Source organism: Alosa sapidissima, chromosome 6 (assembly GCF_018492685.1).
Source record: "Alosa sapidissima isolate fAloSap1 chromosome 6, fAloSap1.pri, whole genome shotgun sequence".
NCBI classification, from domain to species: domain Eukaryota; kingdom Metazoa; phylum Chordata; class Actinopteri; order Clupeiformes; family Clupeidae; genus Alosa; species Alosa sapidissima.
The window spans coordinates 38,312,796-38,324,859 of record NC_055962.1 but is presented as its reverse complement, the minus strand read 5'-3'; the positions used below and the strand labels follow the sequence as shown (position 1 = coordinate 38,324,859).

Below are 12,064 nucleotides of genomic sequence, written 5' to 3'. Positions count from 1 at the left end.
CTTAGCGGAGGTGAATGCTCTATACTGAGCGCCCTCCTTAATCTTCAGAGTTGCTGGGTAGAGCAGGAAAAAATCCAGACCCTTATGTCGCGCTGAATCCATAGCTTGGTGGAAGGCTTGACGCCGTCTGACCGTGTAGTTGCTGTAATCCGGAGAGAAGCGGACTCTGCGTCCCTCGATAGAAAGAGGAGTTTTCCGCGCAGCCTGTAGAATCGCCTGCCTGGTAGTGTAGCGAAGTACGTTAAAAATCAACGTACGAGTGGTGTCTTTCTTCCTTGAGCCATCCATGTAAATTCGGTGGGCTCTCATAATCTCTACCTGAACATCTACTAGTTTTGGGAACCATACGGGCAGCGAGCGCGAGAGATACTGGATAGCATTAGAGCCCTCCAGTCCCTCTTTCAACCCAATGATTCGGATATTGCATCTTCGATTCCTGTCCTCCATGTCAGCTAGTTTCAGATCCAGTTCTTGAAGAGCGCTGCTATGAGTATCAAGTGTAGTTGAGTTGCTTTCCACTGAAGTTTTAAGATTATCCACATCAGACCTGATAGAGCCAAGGCTTGCCGTTAGCGATGCTAGCTGTGCATGGATAGCTGTTAGCTTTCTGTCGTTGTCAATCCCAACCTGTTGGATCTGGGAAAGACGTGGCTCAAGTTTCTCCAATAAAGCCTCTGCAATGGCATCGGTATCGTGTCGCTGACCTTTGTTTTTGCTCGCCATTAGGTCTTAACTGTCTTTAATAAGCGCACAGTGGTGCAATATCGAAATAAAAACTACACAAAACAACTATTTGGCAAAGTTGGGCTAGGAGCTAGATCTTATGCCGCCATCTCTGTCCAGTTGATCACGTGACTCCGTGTCATTCTCAATTTCATAACGCAACTCATTTGAACCAGACCACCGTCTCAGACAGGCTATCTGGAACCATAGGCAGAGGATAGCTACAGATCAATTCACACAATCATTGAAGTAGGCTGTATTATGGGTCATAATTCATGGGTTTGTGAATAAACATAGAAAAGGCGAAGCGCAAGTTCAACAGCAAACAGGACTTTTTCAGCACGTATCAAACCATGTAGGCTAGCCCAATGGACGCCTATGTAAATAGACAAAACACTCGCATCAAAGCAGGGTGAGTTCTTCGGACTTGCGAGTGTTGTCAAATCGATCGTATGCAGTTTGCTCATATAGTCTAGTGGTGTGGTGGTGAAGTGCAGTCATGCTTTGTTCAAGAGGGTAGGTCTATGTCCAGTAGTAGCCTATATTTTAATTTAACGTCTTTGGTAAGAGACAGGGACATCACTATGATTGAAAGACAGGGGGGGCTTAGCCCCCAGGGTTGTAAATCACACCTTAAAAGGGCTTCAATGAATTAGGTACTCTTTGAGGCCTAGGCCATTTTCAGTGTAGGCCTAATTTTACTATTACAGTAAGCTCAGTGTAAGGGCCATCTGTTATACTAGGCTATATAGTTTTCAAGACAGTATAGGCTACCCATATCTGGGAATGTATATGATGTGATCATGCATGTATTAATAATATACAATACAAAACACTAAAATATTTCTATAGTTATTTTTTTGTAAGGGGTTATTCATAAGTGAAGTGAAACCTGACACTGACTAGACTTGCACAATAATCCTCTCTTGAGCAATCGCTGACTGGATGTGAAAGTTGCAGAATACCATGGAATTCTACAAGTAGATGTACAGATTGAGAAATTACACACTGCCTTTCCTCTCCTGTAGCATTTGACAGAATGGAACTTTTTCTTTGGGCAAAAGTTAGTGATACACAACTCAAATGCATTGCTTTCAAGGCACCCATAGCCCATTAATTGAAGGGGATGACGTCCAAATGTTTATTCCGAGACGAACGCTCACACCTGTGCCCTTGACTGAGGTGCATGACGATGTTTATTCTACAGGCTATTTTAATGTCATATTTTGGGTGTTGTATGTGGTGCACTTTGGCAGAAGAGACGTTCTCCTTACACGGTCTTTAAACATCAAAATATTCGGAATGCCGTGACGTGAGTCATTACGATTGGCCTTCCTTTTCATTCTCAAAGTAGGTTAAATGTTTTAAATAGCTAGCGATGCCCCTGCCGTAAAGTGTTACCGAAATGGGTAAAGGCCTGTGTAACTTAATCCGAAACTACATACATTACCAACCTAAAGTCAAAGTCAAAGTCTGCTTTATTGTCAATTTCTTCACATGTCAAGACATACAAAGAGATCGAAATTACGTTTCCCACTATCCCACGGTGGAGACGAGACATTTTACCAATTTGGTCCACAGACAAACATAACATTCAATTAAACAATATAAAAAGTAAATAAGAAGGCACATACAATGAAGAAATAAGAGCAGCAAAAAAAAAAAAATGGGTTGAAATTGTGCAATTGTGCATACAGTAGACAGTCAATATAATAGTGCAAAAGTCAGGCCAATAAATGGCTGAGGTAGTTCTTTTTGACCTAAGTATGCAAGTGGCATAGTGGTGCAAGTTATGTAAAAGCAGCAGAAGTGTGTTCAGAAGTGTTTTCAGGACACAGGACAACAACAACAAGTTGCAAAGTGTGCAAGTGTACAAGTGGAGTAGTGCAAGTGGAGTAGTGCAAGGCAGCCATTGTGGGTCCAAAAGTCCAGGATGTTATGTGGCTGAGGGTGGAGGGGGGAGAGAGTTCAGCATCCTAACAGCCTGGTGTATGAAGCTGTTGGTGAGTCTGGTGGTGCGGGAGCGCAGGCTTTTATACCTCTTCCCAGAGGGCAGTAGATCAAACAAATTGTGAGCGGGGTGACTTGCATCACTCACAATTGTGGTTGCCTTGCGGGTGAGGTGGGTGGTGTAAATGTCCTTCAGAGAGGGGAGTGAAGCGCCAATAATCCTTCCAGCTGTGTTCACTATGCGCTGCAGGGCTTTCCTGTTGTATTCAGTGCAGCTTCCGCCCCACACAGCGATACAGCTGGAGAGGATGCTCTCAATGGTGCCTCGGTAGAATGTGGTCATGATGGCTGGTGGAGCACTTGCTCGCCTGAGTTTCCGCAGGAAGTACAGGCGGCGCTGAGCTGAGCTAGCTTCAATTATGTAAAATGTAATGTAAATCAGGTTTTATGGCCAAGTATACTTGGGTATACAAGGAATTTGGTCTCTGCATGTATCCTATCCATGAATTAGTGAACACACAGGTCACACATTAACCTGGAGCAGTGAGCTGCCTTGCTACAGTGATGCCCGGGGAGCAGTGAGGGGTTAGGTGCCTTGCTCAAGGGCACTTTAGCCATGGATGTGGGCATGGGAGACTAGTGCTCAAACTTTCCACCACCCACATATTTCCTACTGGTCGGGGATCGAACCGGCAACCCTTTGGTTTCAAGCCCAAAGACCATAGAGTGAGTAATGTTGAAGGGTAAAGTCACGTGACTTCTTTTGTAGTTCGTTTATGAAACAAAAGGAGCAATTTCGATTTTCTTAAATAAGGCGAAATAGGGTCTGACATTTTCACAGTTAGAATATTATTACTGTATAGACACTGAAAAATATTTTTGGTGAATAACATCGCTGATTTGGCTTCACAATATTTTTTTTAATAATAGGTCTATGGGACTTAACATTGGAGCTGCTCTTCGATAGGAACGCAACCACTTGGGGCGCTGGTTTTCACTTTCCCTCCCTATATGAATTAATTTACATGGTATAATGACATCCGCCCAATGAATGTTTATGCTAATTAGATGGTCATAAACTCAAAATTCAGCTTGGGAATAGGGCTATTTGGATTCAGCACACCTTAATTATGTTAAAAAGTCCTGTTCCCAACTTTTACTAAAAAATGCCTCTAGGAAGCACATATCTCAAAAATATCACCTGTCTAGAAGAACCGGCCCTGGTCGAAGAGAATGAGGAAGTAATGTGTTAAATGGAAAGGAAATTACATTTTGACTCACGCACACACACACACGCCCACACACTCAAACAATGGACTTTGTAATGAGTGGCATTTAGACCAACCCTCTTGTGTGTGTATATATAACTGTCTATCTCTAAGTCACTTCAGCAGGACAGCTACACATGCACATACAGTACACACAGACGATCATACCCAACATATCCGGTGAGTATTTTAATCAGTTATGGCTTAAAGTAAAAGAGGACCCTTGGGTCATCAACTTCAGACATTTTAACAGCAACATTAATCTTCTTTGTTTTCAAGTAGCAGGGAATTCAAGCCAAACCGTTGCAACTCTGCCAATATTTGGGGTCGCCAGCACAATTTATGTTGTGTAATAGGCCTAGCTTATACCATTTAACCAGGAAAGCTATCAGTTTTCTATTAGGATATAGTTTGTTTACCACAGTGACGGCCCTAGAATAGCTCTGAAACTGGGAGCGAACGCGTCGCAGAGGGGGCAGCGTGCATCTCACTCGCAAAAGGAAACATTTCTGTGGGGCACATATGGACCTCGCAGTTGCACAATGCAAGAAGGACATGAATCAGCATTAACATTAACGGACAGCTTCCGTTGACCGATTAAAATCTAGTTACCATTGCTGTCAACTAAAGCAGACATCCGTATAACGGGCATGGCTATTCAATTTGCGTCATAGGCTGATAGTTTCGATTGTAGATGCACTCTTTAAAGTTAATAGCAGCCTCCTCACATTCCTTATTATTTCGGATTTAAAATGCACACCAATGCTACCAATGCATTATATAAGGCTACAATTTAAATGGACATTTTAAAAGCTATTATTTCCTCTTGTTTTCCACCTCGCAAACTCTATTATCTTTTGGCTATTGCGCAAAAGCCTCTTATTCTGAAATGTATTCATTTCACATTCTTACGACAACATAGCTTGTCACAACACCAATACACAGTCTTAGTATAAGGCCTGTAAGCAAACGTTTAACTTGCGGATTCAATGCTATGTTTACATCGGAATTAACGCTGTTATGGATCCATTTGTCTGCAACGCAACGCGCAGCCTAGTACAACATCTCTCTTTAGATATACAGGAACAGCTTACTATGTTGAAGATTGACGATTGCGTAGAATGCAAGAATATCCCCAAACTTTCGGATGCGCATTAAAACGTTATCTTTTAGGCCATCCTTAAAAATATTTTTGTTTGCAGTAACAGCCAAAAAAAAATAAAAATGGGTCGGTAGGTAGGTCAATATTTTTTTTTTTTCAAGATTCAAAGTAAAAAAAAAAGTACAATTTTGGTCATGGTGATTACGTAGGAATGAATTTACACAAATGTGCATATCGTGACGTAACTGACTGGGTCTTCAACCCGTGCCTTCAGGCGCACCATTGCAAACCTCATTCTGATGCAGGTTATATAGACCTGGGCCCACTTCCCCGAAAGCATCTTAAGCCTAAGAGCGTCGTAAAGTCCCTCTTACGAACGTCTTAAGATTTGCCGACTGTTTCCCGAAACCATCGTAGCTTAAGAGCATCGTGAAAACACTCGTAGATCTACGAGTGCTCCAGAGTACTCGTTACCGGCTAAGAGCGTCTTAACAGTACTTCTCACTGAGGTCACCAACAGGACATACAGAGTAATTACAACTTAGAATACATAATCCAATTTACGTTCCCATTCTTTATTGTGTTTACTTGTGATGAATCAGATTTTAGCGTGCAAAATAGCCTACATTTAATGGTCATAATAATGTGATGAAAAGCGGACAAAAATGCAATCAAGTTATGAAACGAGACGTTGCCAGAATAGTTTGACATTATCTTTGCTAAGTGAATATTTTATTAGGCCTATGAGGTAAAAAGCAGAGAAAGCAACATGTGGTTTAGTCTGTAGCCTACTGCATCAAAATCTAAGCCTACACATTTCCTCTCTTTCTTACTCGACTTCTTTCTTATCTTCAAACGTGTTCTTAAGTGGCACCGCGAAAAATTGTTGCATGGTGCAACAATCTAATCTTAAAATAATTACAATTATTTATGTCTCTGTGTGGTAAATAACCTACATGCAGATGTCAAAGTGGTTCTATTTTCGTATTGATGTGAATTAATGTGTAGATCCGAAGTTTAAATGGTAGGCCTATAGCTGTGACGTGGAGTCACCTGACATCACCGTCAAATCAGAGGATATTTCAGAACTATTAACGTGGACAGCTCCCCTTAAGAGCATCTTAAAAAAAAAACTCTTAAGAGCGTGTCTCCGTCGTTATCGGGGAAGTGGAACGACCGACACACGCTCTTAAGAGGGTTTTCTACGATTCATCTTACGATCGTTCGTTCGGTTTTTCCGACTGTTTCCCGAACATGCTCGTAGCGTGAACGCGCATGCACTGCTCTTAAGATGCTCGTAAGGGGAGCTGTCCACGTTAATAGTTCTGAAATATCCACTGATTTGACGGTGATGTCAGGTGACTCCACGTCACAGCTATAGGCCTACCATTTAAACTTCGGATCTACACATTCATTCACATCAATACGAAAATAGAAACACTTTGACATCTGCATGTAAGCATCCCAAGTAGGTTATATACCACACAGAGACATAAATAATTGTAATTATTTTAAGATTAGATTGTTGCACCATGCAATAATTTTTCGCGGTGCCACTTAAGAACACGTTTGAAGATAAGAAAGAAGTCGAGTAAGAAATAGAGGAAATGTGTAGGCTTAGATTTTGATGCAGTAGGCTACAGACTAAACCACATGTTGCTTTCTCTGCTTTTTACCTCATAGGCCTCATAAAATATTCACTTAGCAAAGATAATGTCAAACTATTCTGGCAACGTCTCGTTTCATAACTTGATTGCATTTTTGTCCGCTTTTCATCACATTATTATGACCATTAAATGTAGGCTATTTTGCACGCTAAAATCTGATTCATCACAGGTAAACACAATAAAGAATGGGAACGTAAATTGGATTATGTATTCTAAGTTGTATTCTAAATCCACATGTGCCCAGAAAGAAGGCTACAATAGCTCTTGGCCACGTTATATTGAAATTGGACTATACAATACTCAGTGCTATACAGTGTATTATACAGTCTCTGCTCTGTTTCTAAGGAAGTTCCAAAAAACAACGTCGTTCTATTAAGTTTCGTTAAATAAATAAATAGCCTTCAAACAGGTTGAAGCGGAGCTTTGATACCAACGTTATCGATTAGTTTCAATTTCTCTCGCGCAGACGCGCATTGAATGAATGCTCACACCACCACTTAATTGTAGGGCTCCATGTTTAATGACATCGATAGCAGAAACGTTTGTTTTCTTTTTTCGTCGATCCGCGGTTTCTTGATCAACTGCGCAGCAAATTATCAGATGAAGCACTGGGCCTAATTTCACTCCATGACTCCGCGGACCAGCAGTGTCCATGTTGCGGACCCATATTTTGAGAAATGCTGAATAGACCACAACCAATTTCAATACTCCGACACGGTCACCGTTAGACTAGGGGGAGAAGGGATGAGAAAAACTCTGGCCACAGTTCTTCCAGAACTTCGTGCCAAGTAAAAGCGTTATCAGTTTGTGTGAATGAAACGAAGCGTAGGCCATAGTGTGACATGCGTAAAACCAATGGTGTAGAGATGACGCCACAGATTTTTTTTTTAAGTGAGCCACGTTTGCATGTAGGCAATTTATATTCACAATACTTGGGCCTACTAAAATAAATATTATTTTATTGCATTTGTATTGGTTGTTTAGAGTAAAAAAAAACAATCGGTCGGTATTAACGCAAGTTTACAACCGGCAAGTCGGTCGGACTAAAAGGGGAAAAAAATAAATATTTGGGTCGGTTCTAAATTGACAGGGTCGGTCGGGTTACGGCAAACGAAAATATTTGTAAGGATGGCCTTAGGTAACTTTCCACGCTGATTGTGCTCAAAATGCAACACAACTGTTTTCAAAGCAGGATGAGGAAAACCTGAGGTTGTGTGTTTGTACAAAACTGAGCGAAAAACAAACATTGTTTCATGTGTAATTGAGATTGCAGAGTTGTGGGAAACTGAGTCAGTGCATCACCAATCCCTGTTATTGTAGGCCAGACCTATAGGCGCTATTAGTATACATATGGCAGTGTATATGACATCCCTCTCAATTTTCAAAAAACTCCTGAAGACCCAGCTCTTCAGAGAACATCTCCTCTCATAGCACCACTTACAACAAGTCTTGCCAATCCTAGCACTTACCAGCCGTCTTGAACTGACACGTAACTGTTAAAAACAGCATTCACTGATGCACTTATTCTTACTGTACTCTACCGTTTTTTAAATTGTCCTAAAATTGTTGAGAATTGCTTTAAAACTTAAACTGTTAACCATGTTGTTAGTCGTTTGGCTAAAATGCGTCAGCCAAATGTAATGTAATATAATGAAATGTAAAAGATCTGAAGTGAAATGGGTCGCGATGGTCTGTCATTTTTAAAAAGTGGGTCCCCAGAAAAAAAGTTTGGAAAACACTGATCTAGTGAATACAGGTGCAGGCAAACAAGTGAACAGAGGTGCAGTCCATAAGTGATCAGTAGGTGGGCGATGCTTAATGTCGAAATGTCATTGGGCTTGACAAGTGGGGCAATGATGTAAATGAAGTCGTTACAGTGATCAGTGTTTTTGGGGCCAACAGCAACCAGAGGTTTAGTTTTATTCCATAAATAAAATTGTTTTTATAGACGTAAGTTGTACGCGCTACCAAGAGCTTCCATTTACTGCACCATGTAGACTACTGTAGTGCGGTTATGGTCAACATAAAAAAAAAACTACGAGTAGTCTACAATTTTCGCACAACTTGTTGGAAAAGTGTAGCACAGGTTAAAGAAAACCCATTAAATCTTGGAGCTGATCCTACTCAAAAGGAACTTCAAAGTATTTCCCCATATAGTAGGCCTAGCCTCACAACAACAGTGAAAGTGAAACTTGGAAAGTGGAAGTCTCTTCACCGAGTGTAACATTAGATGCACAATCAATCGCGATTCGCGAGTCGATGCAGGTAAAAAGTAGGCCATCAACTGGTAGTAGGTTAGTAACGAAGGCAGCCTAATTTTGCAAAATGTGATGACGGGACACAAACTTTAGCAAAAACGTTTAGTAGGTGATATCGCCTACAGTTAATGTGAATCGCGGACTATAACCAAAGTAAAGGAGGTTTGCACCAAATTAAGGCTGTGGTTGTGTTTCTACAACATGTTGGCACAAAACTTAATTTCTGTCAACTATGACGATGTCCATTGTTAAGGAAAAAGTCCCAGTTTCCTCATAAACAAGAACCACGACAACGTGTAGATTTTCAACCATCAAACTCTGATCAGAGGAGAGAACATTAAGAGCAGGGGTTTCTCTCTCTCCTAAGCAGTCTCTACCTCCCAAAAAGAGCAGGCCTCTTTTATCATAGCATCAGTCATCAGCCACAGTTTCATAACTTGTTATTTCCGTTTTAATGAACATCAGTTCCTCTTCATTCGCTATCAGCTCCACCACACCCAAGGCGTCTTCCTGTTATTATCTTTACTCAAGGACATCCTGCATTCTCTTGGCATACTCTATTTACAGCTTGCTCAAACAGATATGTGTATAATATGTAAGCAATGATAACTTTATTAAACATTTCTATAACATCCATGTTCAGTAACCTATATTTTTCATTTAGTCAAGCAGTGACATGTGGTTTAATGCATGGGGTAACATGACGTGAGACAGACAGAATATGAGACTGTCTTGCCTATCCCTGAATCATGTCCCTCTCAAATCACTTTAAAATGGTGTGATTAGCAACCAGAATTAAAAAAAAAAAAATCCCGGAGAGACACCCCCGGACCATACGCGGAGTTTGTGGGGGGGCAGGGGGAGCACTGCCCCCTCTGGTGGAAACGGGTAATTGCATTGTTAAAAAAATTTGTGAAATACGTCTGGCATGACCACATATTTTAAAAATAATTAAGGGGCTGCGGTTGATGATGGGAACAGCCAGGTTTTCTTCTCTTGTGATCCCTTACATCGAAAGCGACATTACAGCCAAGCTGACGAGGCAGGACGCAAACAACGAAAATTACAGTTGCACTAGTCTGGACATCTTGCCATGCCAACGTTGCAGTAAAGGTTGCCTAAATGCCATGTTAGGCTATATAAATGTCCTGTCAGCTTACTAATTGATTTTGCGTTGTGTGTAGATTTGGACTTTTTATTCCACTTTGTTTAAACAGCAAAGTGGAGAGGCCTAGTTCACCTGTTTGGAACTGGCTGGTGAATGTGACGTGCGTAGGCCTGGCTAGATACACCATGGCCCTTTTTTGCGCATCTAGGCCTGTTCGCTGTGGATTACTCTTTTTTCATGTCATTGGATTACAGCAAAATATGAATATTTTTTACACGTCTTAACGTAATGTCGTGATTGCGCTTCGTTTCTGCGTTTGGAGAGGCATCAGACTGTAAGTGAACACTTCCTTTGATTCCGGGAGTTCTCGCTATGTTTTAGGTCTGCCCTGCACTCAATAGCCTACAGTTTGGAGTTTACTTAGCCTACTTTGCCTTTGTAGAATCAAATTTGAGTTTTCAATGACTCGTTCTCCTTAAGCTAAGCATAACGAACCCATGCATCTTGTTATTTAAAACTCCACTCTGCTAGGTGGCTATAGGCTAGTTCGTTTTTAATAGCAAACAGGAATGTCAAGATGGCAACAGGTCATTATATTCCTTAATTGACAAAGTATGATTGTACAAAATATTCAATCAATGTGGCGCAAATGAGGCTAGAGGCGGTGGATTCATTCATCAAAAGTGCAGCAACCAGACTATGGGCTAAGCCCCGAATGTTTTCAACTGCTATAGGCGACACCCCTATCTATTGCGTTTCAAGACAGCCTTGCTGCATTGGATTGTTGGATGAATTGTTAAATTGTTACAATGTAATTAGATATATCTTTATTTAGCATGTTTGTTTTCTCCATATGTGCTCATGCTGTGTTCCCCACGTGGTAGGCCAGGTCTCAGCTGCTACAATTAGTTTTTTTTTTTTTTTTTGTCTGCCCCCCCTGGCTCGAATGTCAAACTCCACCTATACCCCCGTGTTATTGTGATTAATGTTTGGGTTCAGTTTATGAAGTGTTGCTACAGCATAATACTGGGTGTTTGTTATTTATGGGGGGAATCGGGGGGGGGGGATTTTTATTTTTTTATTTTGGGGGGTGGTCGGTCCAGTGGTGGGCCGGTCCAGGAGAAAAATTGCCAGGGCCGAATTTTGTTCCCAGTCCGACCCTGCTGATGGATGCTACTATCTCAGTAGGGGTTAAGGGACAATCTCAATTCTCTCATGCTCAACATGCTCAGTGCTCAACCTTTCCACCACCCACATATTTCCTACTGGTCGGGGATCGAACCGGCAACCCTTTGGTTTCAAGCCCGAAGACCTAACCAGTAAGCCACAATTTTAAACTTTACATTTCATCACTACACATCTTTTTTGACCCTCAAAAAACATAAGTCTCATTCGTCAAATACCGCGTGCCTGCTCAGTTATAACATTTTAACAATTACATTTTTCAAAGGTTTTTTCAGGTAATTAACATAGGCATAATATTAGATTTTTTCTCATTTTTTCACAGCCTGTATCCTTGATCTATTGGCCAAGGGAGATTTCTGTGAACAATAGGGAGGGAAAGTAATCTCATCGCCATCTAGTGGTTGCGTTCCTAGAGTTTAGCGGAGTGGATGGGATTTTTTTTTTAGAAAAAATATATCTCGGTGCACATTGGGATCTTAATTTAATGCCTTCCATATGTTAGGCACTGGGGTCACCTCTATTGCTTCAAGTGGTCATACCTTATTTTTAGGATCAGTTGAATTGTTTTGAGTTTTTGTCGTAACACGGTGATAAGGAACTACAGCTGCATGTGACGTCACATGTTTGGGCGCTTAATCTCTAACTGATCAATACGCAATTTGCTTAACTGGCTTAACATATTTTTGTAATAACGGAAGGTGATGTAAACCGCGTGGTGATAACCTTTATGTCTGGATAACTGGTGTTGTGCTTCTACTCACATGAAGAGCTGGCAGTAAGTGTTAAGTGGCAATGCTAACCAG

The 12,064-nt window shown here is 41.2% G+C and overlaps 1 protein-coding gene across 2 annotated transcripts in view; it reads left to right on the top strand.

Moving 5' to 3' along the window:
• Positions 1-3,976: 3,976 nt before the first annotated feature.
• Positions 3,977-12,064, top strand: part of LOC121711563 — a 35,442-nt gene continuing 27,354 nt past the window's right edge. Inside the window, exon 1 of one of the 2 annotated variants that reach the window (XM_042095264.1) lies at positions 3,977-4,121. Coding sequence is in view for 1 of the 2 variants with exons in the window: in XM_042095263.1 (XP_041951197.1) it covers positions 4,079-4,121 (43 nt within the window). In the remaining variant the exon portion in view is untranslated. The remainder of the gene's footprint in view (positions 4,122-12,064) is intronic. The other variant, XM_042095263.1, reaches the window with a different exon arrangement.